The sequence below is a fragment of the Rhineura floridana genome, chromosome 6 (assembly GCF_030035675.1).
Source record: "Rhineura floridana isolate rRhiFlo1 chromosome 6, rRhiFlo1.hap2, whole genome shotgun sequence".
Taxonomy (NCBI): Eukaryota; Metazoa; Chordata; class Lepidosauria; order Squamata; family Rhineuridae; genus Rhineura; species Rhineura floridana.
The window spans coordinates 70,956,743-70,971,678 of NC_084485.1; the positions used below are offsets into that span (position 1 = coordinate 70,956,743).

The window sequence follows — 14,936 nt, forward strand, 5'->3', positions numbered from 1 at the left end:
TGCAATCCTTGTTTCCATATCAACTTGTCCCTACACTGCAATCAGAGTAGCATAACAAGCTGCCTTATATCATATCAGACTCATTACTTCCTCTAGCTCAGTATTGTCTTCCCTGACTGGTAGTGCCTCTTCAGAGTTTAGACAGGGAACATTCATAGCCATCCTACCAGGAGGTACCAGGGACTGAACCTGGGCACACAAAGCACGTTCTCTACCACTGAGTGATGCCCCTTCCCCTAAGCTACAACCATAGGCTGGTGCTCCTGCCTTCATAGGCAAGGTAGGCAGTGACTAGGGAAAGGGGCCTTTTCAGCTGTGGTGCCCCATTTATGGAGGACATTACCAGTGAGGCTTGCCTGGGGCATGCCTTGTTGTCTTCAGCACCCCAAAGACCTTTATTTGTTCTTCTAGGCCTTTAAAGTATGTTAAGTACTTTGAAGAAGCCAGTCTCCTGCTGTTGTTGCCATTGTTTTATGCCATTTGTTATTATTGCTTGTTTTGTTTTAACATGCCATACACTGTCCTGAAATCCATGATGGAGAGGCATAGAATTTTAAAATTAAATTAACAGATGCAACTCTTATTGGGTTGTCATTCCCCTACCCATGTCCACCCCTATTTACATAACCAGAACTGGTTGGGTGTCAAACTCTTGAGCTTGGGAGGATACATTTAAAACACCCAAGCAGCAAAAGAGGATGCAGCCATTGCTCTTTCTTCATCGCTTCCCACATCACCAATCTCTTTGCTCACCTTATTTGAGTGGGGCAAAAGTGAAACTCTCCTGCTGTTTGTTCCAGCAGCAGAGAAGTGAAGGGAGGCAAAGAGGAAATGATGAAACTGAGGTTATCATACTTTGGACATATAATGAGAAGACATGATTTACTAGACAATAATGCTGGGAAAAACAGAAGGGAGTAGAAAAAGAGGAAGGCCAAATGAGAGATGGATTGATTCCATAAAGGAAGCCACAGACCTGAACTTACAAAATCTGAACAGGGTGGTTTACGACAGATGCTACTAGAGGTCACTGATTCATAGGGTTGCCATAAGTCGTAGTCAACCTGAAGGCACATAACACACACACACAACTCCTATCATCCCCGAATCCATTGGCCATGCTCACTGGGGCTGAGGGGAGTTGGGAGTCCTACAACATCTAGAGGGTCACAGGTTCCTCATCCCTACCTTTAAAGCCACAGAGATGATCTTCAAGACACCGAGCAATCCTATCAACAATTACATTTTATGCTGGGCAATTGCTGATGAGACAAGATATTTTGATCTTTTCAAGGGCTGCCACTTCTCTTTCAAGTCATTTAAATCTGTGATCTGCTTGTAAAACTGAGGTAAATTCAAGGATTGAAATATTGCATGCAATTTTATCTTTACATTTGGGGATCTCACCTTGGAATAGTATCTCAGCTCTTCCTTGAAAACCAACAGTTTAACAACACATTGTTGAGTGGGTGTTTCCCTCCCTCCATGTTGTATTTAATACCTAATGATCTGCCATGGTATTTTTAGGAAATAAGATGTCCATGAAAGCTAATTAGGAACATGTTAGCAAGTCTGCAATTAATTACTCAACATATTCCATATTTTGTAGAGGGTTTATGCTATTTATTCTTTCTTAGCAAAATGCCCATCATGGAGGGAGGAGGGCCCACGATAATTTGCAGGGACTTGGTGGTGAAGAAATGATGCATCCCTCCAAGTGTACCAAGAGAAGACAACCTCACAGGGAAACAGAGGGGGAAGTCTAGAAAAAGCCTGGAGAGCAGATATGACGTGAAGCAGAGGCTTTACTATGCCATGCTCCAGGATGTTCCAGTGCAATAGATTCTTTTTGATTTGAAGAGTAGATACATCTTATGTGCTTCTTTCAGTGCAGGCATACTTACTGAAGTACTTTCTTAGGGACCACACATTCCCAGCCTACTGCTCTTTTATGATGGACCATTCCATGCAATTGTGTGTACTAGAGATGGGCAATATTCAGGAAAGCAAATTGTCTGCATCACATCCCACTCTCAATCTCAACTTGCAATGACGTAAAGACATCTGCAACCAGTTCCTTGTCACTTCCCCTTCTATTCAATTTTTGAAAACACTGGTGGGAGAATGTTAACAAGATTGACAAGACAGCAAAAAAAAAAAATGGAAATATAGAATATAGACCATGTTGCTCCCAATTCCTGCACCAAAGCACACTGTGGGGTTTTGTGTGTGTGTTTGTAAAAAGGTGTCTTTTTTAAAAATGTGGGTACTGGCTCAGAGGGAGGAATCTGCTCCTTGTTACTGTCACTGGCTGTTTGTTAAACACCTGGCACTGGAGCAAGTGCTGGTGAGCTGCCAACAATGGCTAATTAGCACCGTAAGTGAGGCCTGTGGCTGGAGTCCGAGCAGGGACTTCAGCTCCCTGCCAAGGAAGCAGATTGTCTGGGTTAAAAGATTTATTATTATTATTATTATTATTATTATTATTATTATTATTATTATTATTATTATTATTATTATTATTATTATTAAATTTATATCCCGCCCTTCCTCCCAAAGAAGCCCAGGACAGTAAACAACAAGCAATAAAACAATAAAGACATCTTAAAAATAATAGACCCAATGAACTTGGAAAAACATTTTGCTCTTCCACCAATTTTTATCAGGCCCTTGTATCTACCTTGCTTAACATACATGGGCTTTCCCCACATAATGTGGTTAAAATGAGCATTGTATCCATGAGACATAGGTAGGCACTCGGTCCAGGCTTGGAGGACAGAAATTACTTAGAGGTTGTGTGCTGTCTCATTGGGCCTTTCAATGCTCTTAACGTATCCCCCCCCCGTATTTAACAATGAAATATGTTATATGTTAGGCCTCACAGCTACAGTAGACCGTTACCTGAAAATAGATAATTTAAAGTAAAATCTTTTCTTGAAGGGATTCATGTAGGCCTAGTTCATACTATAGGTGATGTCTGGGTTATATCACCTAGATACAATCAGGTGGAGGCTCCCATGATTGAACACTCATGTATACAAGTAATTCTCTCCACATAGATGTCAGGGAGAAAGCTTGTAGCCAATTCTAGCTTTTACATGCAGAGACTTGGGGCATGTGTGTATAGCCCTCTTTGCACATTACTCTCATGAAGGGGCAACACAGATGTAGAGGGATAGCTGGACCACATATTTAGCCCTAGCCCAAAGGTTGTAGGGCTCCTCTCAGCCCCTCACACTTTGGATAATCAGGGTTCTAAATCATGTAGGGTGAAAGCCAGTGTGGTGTATTGGTTAAGGTGCTGGATTACAACCTGGGAGACCAGGGTTCGAATCCCCACACAGCCATGAAGCTCACTGGGTGACTTTGGGCCAGTTAGTGTCTCTCAGCCTCAGAGGGAGGCAAAGGTAAACCACCTCTGAAGTCCACTTACCATGAAAACCCTATTCATGGGGTCACCATAAGTCAGGATCGACTTGAAGGCATCGTAATTACAATTACAAATCATGTAGGGAGCCTACAGAGATAGAAGAAGTATATCCCTTAACACAGGAGGGGCTGGGAGGAGCCCTGCAACCTTGCCAGCAGGGCTAAAATCATTATCATAGTTTATTTAATTTTGAAACCTTCATCCCATCAGATCCCAGGGCAGTTTACAACATAAACAGATAAAATGCCACAGAACAATATTTAGCCTCCTTATCTAAACATATTACAATCATAAGCAATTTACATATAGCAGGAGGCAAAATGAAAACTGTTGGGCTCCACATAATGTTCCTCTCCCAAAAGCCTAAAGGAAAAAATAAGTCTTCAATTGATGTCAAAAAGATGACTGGAGGGACAGCTGCACCTCTACAGGTAAGGAGTTCCACAACTAAGGAGGCCACATCCAGTGTCACTGGTAAATGAGCTAAGCCTGTTGATGGGACTATGAGCAGGGCTCACCATGCTGCAGACCTCAAGGCATAGCCCATAAGTGTGCAGTCCCACCGCTACTTGATTATCTGTGTTGCCCCTTCATAAGAGGAGCAGGTGAAGATAATTTATATAGAGAAGTATTCAGTCATGCAAAGCCTTCACCTCCAGACTGAAGCACAGCCCAGATATGAACAGCTTCATGAAAACAGGAGCTGAGTGCATGGAACAGCCAAGCTGCTGAACCTCTTTTCCTGGATGCAGTATAATTGGACCTAAACTGACCTTTTTATCCAAACAGCTTCATCGCTAAATCCTGGGCTCCTGCTGGGAGGAAGGGCGGGATATCAATCAATCAATCAATCAATCAAAAATGCTAAGGAATTAACAGATGTGCAAAGTTCAACACCTAAACTCCCAAGTCTGCTCCTCTGGAGCAGACTTGGGGAGGGTGTGGGGCACGCACAGACGGAGGAAAGGGGAGAAATACCATTGTACAAGTGACAATCCTTGCGCTGATGGTACACCTTGGTTGAAAACTGCCCATAGTTGCTGCTTGTGGACATTTTACAAAAATCTGATGCTCCAGGACTTGGGATATCTTATTGTTCCATTCAGTTATTTTGATCATTAATCTTATGTAATCTGTGTCCAAGGTAAAGGGAGCTAGCCTATCATCATTAATTTAATTTTTTTTAAAAAAACACCTTGTTTCAGGGAATGTTTAAAAAAAAGATGTAGAGTGAAGCTAACTGAATCAGAGGCAATTCTACTTCAGGCTATTAATGATCAAGGGCACCCAAAGCAGCCACAGCTGAGGGACATTGCTGGTGGGTTTACCATTTTTCACAAGACTCGTGACTGCCACTGAGGATCTTTTTGCAAAGCATCATTGTATTTACTGCACATACTCGCACATTTCCAACTGAGCTAATTAAATATAGCTTTAAAGTACCCTTTACAGCTCCCTGCTCTCATATTTCACTTTCCTTTAAAGCAATTGCTGCAGTGGTAAGCAGGGGAGAGGCCACACAGTCCAAAACCAGGAGTTTATACCAGGCCCCAAGGGTGACCCAAAAAAGGAGTGGCAACAAAAGTGCTCATTCTCAGACTTCTGCATGCACACTAGCTAATCTGCACATGTACCCAGTTGTTCCTCCACAATCTGTCTGAAATAAAATCTAGCAGAACAACCATCATTCAGAATATGCAAGTCAGCATGTTGATGGCTTTATCTGTCAGATTCAGTGCTTTCAAGAAAGTCTGCAGCTCAGGTGGTTTGAACATATCTTTAAAGGGCTTCATGTGTACAAAGGTTCCTACTAGCTCTTATTTGTGGGGGATGCCATTCAACTTTAAAATCCAAAAATGCTCCAAGCGTTTTAGGATTCTGAATCAGGCTTTGAAACATCAACACCTAACTGAGACATACTGCAGGCAGCATTTAAGAAAGCCATCTGCCTGTCTGTCTCTCATTCACACACACCTTATTATGTCATGTGGGAAATAAACGCCAACAAATTTATCCCCAAGAGGCTGTTGTCTGCTCTTACAGTTAGGATGGGGTCAGAATTTTGCAGTTCTTTCCATCCATCCTCAGATTCATGGAGATATATCTAGTGAGACCCCTTTCAGATATTCCAATCCAAGTTTTACTCCCTACCTGTCTCCATCCAAAAGAACAGCTACCCAGAAAGGTCCTCCTCTAAATTTATGCTATTTAAAGCAAAATATTTTGTGCTTAGGTATGATGCCCAAAATGCAAAATATACACAAGTTTATTAACTGATTGTTACTAGCATGTATTTCAAACAAAAGAACACAGACAAGGTAGGTAAAGCTTCATATACTCAGATATGTGGCATGTGTATTTTGTACTGGGGTGTCATATCCCAATTGGCCTTATGAAAGATACTTCCCTACCAGTGTGCAGTAGTTTCACTCCTAAAGCCAGTATGCAACAATGAATTATTCTCTGGGCCAGAAGTGATTTTTATTTTTATTATTTACAGTAACAAATAAAAACAGACAAAATATAAACCCATCACACACAGAAAGGATTTGGGGGCCTCCGTATGGCAAGACTGCCCATATTTGAGGTGGTATCCGTTGGCCCACCCTGTGGTCTCAAGACAAGTTACCAATTTAGCTCTTTTGGTAGGCTATCCTGTCAGTGTCCAGTATCTTGTTAAGAAGTTATCAAATGGATTGTTGCCTTTGAGTTAGGCCTAGCATGTTTGCCTGTTGTGGGAAAAGGCAAGAGAAAGAGCATTCTTTTATCCTCTTTCACCCTTATACTGCATCCCCATCCTCTTTAAAAGTCTCTCATTCAAACACCGGAAATGGCAAAGAGATCCTCAAAGGAGCATGGAGACAGGTGTGTACTGACTGGATGGGGCTACCCATAAGCGCCAATACGTCCACAGCAAAAGGATTAGTAAGGGATGGGGGCGGGACAGGGATGAGATATGATTCCCCTAAGAGTTCACAGAACAGGTCAGCTCCTGTAGAGGGATGCTCACAAGTCCTTTTCTCATTGGGTTAAGGGCTGCTCTGAGGTTTTGGTTTCCTTTCATCATGCCATTGGAACAATCCAGCAATAGCTACAGCACCAGGGATGGGCACAGAGCAGCTGCACAAAAACATCCCATCTTGGCTAGGCTAACTGCCATTCCCTTGGGCACCTAAGATGCTCAGTATCCAGCCAGGAGACAGCAATATTGCCAACTAGTACACTTGTCAGTACACTTAAGGTACTTTCACCAACCAAAAAGCACCAGAACTAGAAAAAAAAAGGGTGGGGGAATCCAGGACTTGGACAGCAGCAGGATCTGATTGCCAGTAGGTGGCATAGCTTACTGGCACAGTAGATCCAAGCAGCACAGCATGTCCATGATCTATGATTCTATGAACTTTGGGCTCTGTGTGACTGCTCCAGATCTCTGCCAAACAACGTAGCTGGATATGCAGATATTCTTCTCCTGCTCTCGGCTCAGGCAGCAGGAACACCGCTCTTCCCCAGCCTCCATTAGGAGGAATCTGATAGGAAGGGAAAGAGAGAGAGAGAAAGTGAGCTCATCTACCACTTGTCCTTCAGTAATCCCGCAAATCTTTAGTGTCAGTCTGGAAAAAGAAGAGCCACTTCCAAGCACTTTTTGAGCCCAGAATTTTGGTTCTGATAAGAGTCAACACCATCACCTCCTTGAGGCTCATCTGCTGTTTCAAACTTAGCTTCTTTGGATCCAGATTATTTGACGGTGGGAGAGAACACTGGAGCCCTCATTATCAAAGTTTTCTTCACACTCAGTTTCTGTTCAGGGAATGAGATCTGGTTCCAGGAAGGTTTCAGGAAGAGAAGCACAGGCCACAGCACTCCATGCAGATCTCGAGGCAGTCAGCCGACTCGCAGCATGCATCAATAATGCCACAGTCCATGTCACAGGGCAGGTCGCAATCGGCACATTCCCCAGAGCCACAGCAGCAGCAGCAGATGCAAGAATCCTCAGAACTGCAGGAGCCGCAAGTGGCACAGTCCAGCATGATGTTGCAGAGGGTCAGGAACTCACAGAAGAGGCAGGAGAGGATGCAGTGGACACAGCAATCTGGAAGCAGAAAGAAAAGAAAATAACAAAAAGCAAGCAAAAGGTAGCTGAGTGAAGGAGGATGAAATAGAGCAGGAAGAGAAGTGATTGGGCCAGAACTGGAAGGCAAGAAGCAAAGGAAGATGCTATTGAGCACAGCTTGGGCTCAGCAGGATTCTGCAAAGACATTGCTCCAAAAGTTTACTGACACCAAGAAGAGCAATCATGTTGACACTAACCAATTACATTTCAATTTCTCAAGGCATTTTGGACCAGCCTGGTGATAGGGCTTCTCAACATCCTTGCTTCTACTGTGCTATACCAGCTGTTATAGCATACACTAAAAAATGGTAATTGGGAGCATCAGTGCTTCTGCCGTCACATTTTCTACCACCAAGTCACTGGTGTGGCAGTTCTTTCTACTTGGCCTCTGGAGGACCAAACAAACACTAACTATAGCTGCAACAATATTATGGTATGGGGAGAGGTACCTTCCTGTGCCTCAGTAGGAATCTGACAGGATGCAGATTTGGAGCTTCCTTTACTCTTTTTACTGATCTGGCTGTTGATAGAGTGATGAGACTGTAGCTTCCGATGAGGCTTCTGGGAGCTTGACAGCAAGTTGGGTTCAGTGCACAAGACACCATTCCCAGCTTCACCATTAGAACTGCTGAGGTCTGGCACATGTCCAGCACCATTCTGCAGCAGAGGAATGAAAGTTGGAGTTGGAGGAGTCCGGACGGTTACTCGGCTTTGAGGCTGGCCTGTTGGGGACAGGGAGAAACAGATTTGAGCAAAGTACCTTCACAGTTGTGGCGTAAATATATCCAGCATTCCACACTGCACTCAAAAGGACTGAGAAATTTTAAATTCTTCTATATTTGCTTCTCTGGGGGAAAAAACCCTGACTTGGCTTTGCAATGTTGTCCCTCCCCATTTTGCTTTTAGACCCCCTTATCTTTCTTTTCATCATCATAAAAATAAGCAGCAAATGAAAAAGATAAACCTGGAGTATTTCAGAATATTAACAATATATCCTTCTTCTAGGCGTATAATATGCCTTGTGCTGTATGGTTAATGACCTTCACAACTCCCTGAACAAAATCCAAACAGAGTTTTGTTATATGAGACTGTAAGCTATTTTTTTTTCAGTTGAACAACCCATTATAAGATCCATACAGTTAAAAGCTTTATACCTGTGGTTCGCACAAACTATTGCATCTGCCCAAAGACTGATTAGGAAGAGAGAAAGAGCAGCTGGTCCTTTAACAGGGCTTGGTCCCAATCCAGAAATGGTCACACATAGCAGTGAGCTATACACATAAAATCTGACCTACATTGAATAAAGGGCGCTGCCAGTTTTGGTATTAGGCAGAAAAGGAAGGGAGTCCCTGGAATCAGTTCTACCACATCAAATGAGTGACTGACCATGCTACCTATCAGGTGTGGTATGTACAAATGCCCCTGTAGTCGCTGACGTTCTGGAGAAAACATTTTGATTCCTGACAAAGGTCACTTCCATGGTAGACCATTTAGCAATGAGGCATGGCTTTTTTAGAATCTGCTGAAAGTGGAAATTGAAATAAAGTTTCCACAAAGCATAGTATAGCTCTACCATACAGAAGTGTCTTTCCCCATGGCCAAGTTCCTTCTATTTTGTTTACTCACAGAAACATTAAAGGTCCCCTGCGATGTTAATTATAAGCTTCCTTGAGAGCAAGATAAGTAATAAGAAATAAGCTTGCAAAGAGATGCAGTAAATTTGTCCCAAGGAAGGTGCGACAATCTTGTAACAAGAAAGTTTCGTAATAGTCAAGATAGGACGATAACTGTTCATTTTAGGATTGCTGTGTAAAAAGAATAGTTTACATTCAAAAAAGCTGATCAGGTAACTGAAACTCATAATCTGACTCAGCCATCTAAAAGATGTAGTTGTAGTCCCCACTTCTACTCTTGGTCTGGATGCACAAGTATGGACTATGTGAAAAAACAAGGCATTTCTACATAGGAAATAGCTTGCAATCCATGTATGGATTGACAGGTATGATAATCATACATGCATATCTCACTGCATGTAGTATCACTAGATGTGATGGTTTAAGCAGGGGTGAGAAACCTGTGGCCCTCCTGATGTTTGTCTCCAGCCCCAGTCAGCATGGCAAATAGTCAGAGATGATGGGGGTTGTAGTCCGATATCTGAAAGGCCACAGGTTCCGCACCCTGATCTACATGCACATTGCATACTGTTTCCTACAAAGTAAAAAACTTTTGAGAACCAAACTATACCAATCTCTGGAAGAAGATATCTTCTGCAAGATGAGAAAAACACCACAGCAAAGGATATCATTGCTAGGTAAAAAAAAAATGTTACTAAGTTTTTATCATGTATTTTTTCTTGAGTGGGTTTTATTTTTGTTATTGTCAGTCACCTTGGCTATTCTTTTGGATCGACAGGTCAGGTAAAAACATGAAAATATAAAAAAGACCCAAAAAGTTTCCATGCAAAAATGTTTGAGGTACCTCCAAGGCTCCTTTTGGGAGCACTGCTTGGTACCTTTTGTTTTCTGAACTGACCATTTCCTGTGGGTTCAGATATGTCTTCATGGGCCTTGGCAGTGTTTTTTTTTAAATACGTACTTAGAAAAGCGGGGTAAGTCATTACAGGAGCTTTGACCTATATATTACACAAAGCCATAGTGAAATTAACTAAACACAGTATTTTTGTCAGTGAATAGTATTTTAACTGATTATTTCTCCCCCTCCCCACTTTTTACTTCAATGATGTCTGAAAACAAAAAGTTATATTGGGTACAAAGGAGATGCTGTGGTTAACATCACATGCAGTTTTAACCATTCATACATCCACAGTAATCGAGAGGTATAATAAGTGGTGACTGCTGAATACAGGATATTGTACTGAATAGTAACACATGTGAAAATCAATATATGTGATGGCAAGTCTACAGTTGTGCATCTGTTCCCACAACATAAATATGTTTGCATGGAATGTGTGGTCCAAATAGTTCATTCATGTCCCTGAATAACTATGGGGATTTAAAATATCCATTCTGATGTTATTTGAATTGTACATACGATCACAGCCAAAGACAAACATTAAACCATCCTAAACAATGGGGCCATCTGGGAAAAAGCTGCTTGGACAATGCTGAGGTGGTTGTCTCCCATTTTTGTTCTTCCTTGGTGGTGGGGAGAACAGAATGTCTTGGGGGTCTACAGGCTGCTGTGGAGCCTTGGGAAGTGGCCGTCTCCATTTTATACAGCTGCAGTTTCCTTTCTGGGCAGAGCCAGACAAACCGCTACTATGAAAGGCATGCATCTGCTGGACTGGGATCCCCTCCTAGCCTCAACTATAAACCATGCAAGAATAAAAGAGCAATTTGATTACAGATCATTGTTTGGTTGTGTCAATTTGGGAGCAGTTACGTGGGATGTATGGCAGGAGAGGCATATGCACAATAAAGGCCCCCCACTGTTCTGCCACATATAATACTGCACTAGCAGATTTCAGAACATGTACACCAGCTCATCAAGAAGGGAGAATGTAAGCAAACACACTCAGATCTAAATGGCAGCACTCTATTGATTTCAATGCAACACTTACGGTGATGCAACTTTCTTACTTGAAGTGTAAATATACATAAAATGAATTTAAAGAGAGACAGGAAAGTGAAGCAAGGATGTTAGCAACATGCCAAAAGCCACCATTAAGTAGGTAGCAAATCTGAAGTCAGTTGTTTCTAATAGCATTAGTTTTTATTATGATATTTATTTATTTATTTATTTATTTATTTATTTATTTATTTATTTATTTTATATCTCCCCCCCCCTTCTTCCCAGAAGGAGCCCAGGGTGGCAAACAAAAACACTAAAAGCACTTTAAAACATCTTAAAAACAAAAAAAAATTAACACACATTAAAACAAAAAATCTTTAAAAAACAACTTTAAAAACATCTTAAAAAGCAATTCCAGCACAGATGCAGACTGGGATAAGATGCCTACTTAAAAGGCTTGTTGACATGTCCAGACGCCTTATTTGTAAGGGGTTTTCACACACCGCTTCAGTGCAAACATGCTTTGCAATCCAGATAATACTCAGGAGAGAACATGAAACTAGGTATTCAGGCAGTCAAATACAAAACAGTCTTATAAAAAATAATCCGAAGTGATCTCTCTACTATCTTAACTGAAACTAAGCCAAAACTTCACCAGAAAAAAGGGGGTGTGTGGCAGGGCAAAATGAAAAGCTGGAGAGAAAGCTGTGTGTTGGGGAAACGACTCAAATCGTTTTCAGGGGGCAGACAGCTTACCTGGAGACAAGTGACAGCTGTCCTTCCACCCTCTTTTTAAAAGTCATTGCTCTGCTGCTACAAATAACATCCCTGTGGCCACTATATTAAAATTTTGCCAGGCTAATTAGAATTGCCCCCCCAAAGACTGATCTACCAAAACTTTAATCAGTTAAAGTTTGGCTAGATTAAATAGCTGATCTTCCAATAAAATCATGTTCTCCTTTAAATGTTTAATGAAAAGCACTCCCATTGGAAAACAAAGAATGTACTGCATGTGAATACAATGAGCCCATCTTCCCTGCCTGCATACAGAACTGAAAACCATAAGTGAACTGGGAATGACTAGCTCAGAAAGGTGGAAGTTGTGTCCCAAAGCATCTCAAGGGCATCAGTTTACATAACGTTGGTGCACTCACATTGTACATGCGTTTTCTGCACACTGAACTGTAATACTCAAATAATGGGGAAACTATAAAGTTATGAAATTCACAAACCTAGAGCCTTCTTTAAAAAAAAGGGGGTGCCAAGGAGGCAGGGTGTTCCCCTTAATTCAAGCATGATAGAATTGATAATATTGAATGTAAAATGTGTAAAGCATCCCTAAGTGCAAGAGATTACAAACTGCAGTTTAGCAGTTGCCAAGTCATGGAAACAATAATTTAAATGGTCTTAGCCAAGAACGATATTTTGGGATTTGCAAGCACAATTTGAACCTGCACCCCTTATGTATGCTTCTAATTTTCAGTTAGAAGCAGACAGAATCTAGATCAGGACAGGGTTAGGGAAAAGGACAACAAATACCCCTCCACACCTTATTCCACCCATCACCCCAGCTAAAACTTGCAGGGGTTTTTTGTCTGCTAGACTTTACATTTCTGTCCTCTCTCTGATATGTAAACATGCAATGATTCAGTAGAAAGGCTTGAGAGCAGAAATTATCTTGAGCCAATCCAGGGAATAAACACTGCATTCTCTTTGGGGTGTCAGCTGGACAGGGCTCCTGGATTTTTGGGATGAAAAGGGCCAGGACTGAGTCATAGTGAAAGCATGATGCACAACCTTCAAACACAACATGTTTCTTGTCTCATGATACTGGAGGAGCCAGGCAATGCACAGTAGGTGGCAAAAAAAGGCAATCTCAGTTTCTCCAGTTTGGGTAACCTACCAAAAGGTGTTAAGTTTACACAAGATTCTATTATGACACACATAAGAGCTATAGGCACTGAGAAACATAGCTGCCATTTCTCCAAGCTGAACAGAGAAGAGGACCTACTGACCTGATTTTGGCCCTGCCAATGAAGGCATTTACCAGATACAGTAAAAGCAAGCTGTGCATGAAAACTGAACTGAGCTTTCTACCTATCTCCTCCCATCCCACACCTGGTCAAAAGGAAATTGACACTGTCTGCTGATGCCAATATTGGTTGGTAGTGGCATAAGTCCTTGTGTATGTACAGCTTGGTGTTGCAGGAGAGCATCTCTGGATCAGTATCCATAATTTTATAACTGCAAAGCACCGGACTGGCCACCTAGTTATCCTTCATGATAATCTGTTCCATTGCTCAGAAAGCATGTGAAGTCACTCACACGGAAAGAGGAATGGCAGACATTACGTAGGAGAGACAATTCCTTAAAGACTTGTAGGGAAGTATTATGGAGCCCTGCATTAAGCAAAGAGTTTCAGCCCAAAGACACCAGACCTCGCACATAAGGGTACGCTAGACAGGCAAAGCATCAAGAGGATTCTTTGCACTGAGCTAGTGCTGTTGGTGTTCAATAAAGGCCTCATAAAATAAGCATGGGTATATATATGGGTAAGTTCAATTTTGCATGATCTTCTCTTAAGGCAGCCTTTCCCAACCAGTGTGCCTCCCGATGTTGTTGGACCACAATTCCCATCTTTCCTGACCATTGGCAATGCTGGCTGAGGCTGATGGGAGTTGTGGTCCAACAACATCTGGAGGCACTGGTTGGGAAAGGCTGTCTTAAGGTTTTACCTAGGAACTGGAAAAGTGGGCCTTGCTCTTTGTAAGGGTTACTTTTCTGGTGGAGAGTTCACGTTCAGCTGAGGAAGACTGCTGGCCAATCAGTGCATTTCATCCTCTATCATTGCTGTTTTTATTTATATACGAGACTTCTATACCACTTTTCAGTCTACACTCTCAAAGCAGTGTACACATCATATAAAAACATTATCTCAATATTAGAAACTGCAAAAGGTCCCAGGTTCAATCCACAGTGTCTCTGGGTAGAGCCCCCCTCTAGGATGCACACCTTAACGTCGTGAGGGGGTTTGAGAGTGTTGAAGAAGCTAAGAGCAATGCCGTCAGGAGTCTAGACCAAGAGGCTAGACTCTTAGCAGGGGCACCCAAGGCGGAATCGTCAAAGATGAAACACGAGACTAAAATGCATCCAAACTCAGAGGAAAGCAATGGTAAGCCACCTCTGAATAGCACAAAATCCCTATGAACAGAGTATCCAAAATGTAACACGAGATAGTGCTGGAAGATGAGACCTCCAGGTCAGATGGCACTCAACGAGCTACTGGGGAAGAACAAAGGACACATACATGTAGCGCTGTGACTAATGACGCAGCTGGGTCAAAGCCGAATGGAAGCCCAGAGGCTAATGCACACAGATGCAAAAGGAGAGTCCGGAGTTGTACAATGCACACAATAGGAACATAGAATGTGAGAAGCATGAACCAGGGAGAGTTAGAAATTGTCAAGCAAGAAATGGAGCATATCAACATTACAATACTTGGCGTGAGTGAACTAAAATGGACGGGAATGGGACATTTTCAATCAGGCAACTACAAAATATTTTATGCAGGAAATGAGAAATTAAGAAGAAATGGGGTTGCTTTAATAGTGAGAAGTGAGGTAGAAAGAGCAATTAGGAGATACAATGCAAGGTCTGAGCGAGTTATATCAATGAGATTAAATGGGAACCCTATCAACATAACCATCATCCAAGTCTATGCTCCGACGGCAATTGCAGAAGAGGAAGAATTGGAGAGATTTTACGCAGAAATTGATCACACACCAAAACAAGATGTGCTGATAATCATGGGTGATTGGAATGCAAAAGTAGGGAACAGAGAAGAATTAGGAATTGTGGGGAAAT

The 14,936-nt window shown here is 42.1% G+C and overlaps 1 protein-coding gene across 1 annotated transcript in view; it reads right to left on the minus strand.

Moving 5' to 3' along the window:
- Positions 1 to 5,467: 5,467 nt before the first annotated feature.
- The window catches only part of MDFI (MyoD family inhibitor), an 84,283-nt gene continuing 74,814 nt past the window's right edge, over positions 5,468 to 14,936 (minus strand). Inside the window, exons 4-5 of the mRNA XM_061630391.1 lie at positions 7,991 to 8,263; positions 5,468 to 7,520 (exon numbers count right to left, since the gene is read on the minus strand). Coding sequence (XP_061486375.1) covers positions 7,264 to 7,520; positions 7,991 to 8,263 — 530 coding nt within the window. The 3' untranslated portion in view covers positions 5,468 to 7,263. The remainder of the gene's footprint in view (positions 7,521 to 7,990; positions 8,264 to 14,936) is intronic.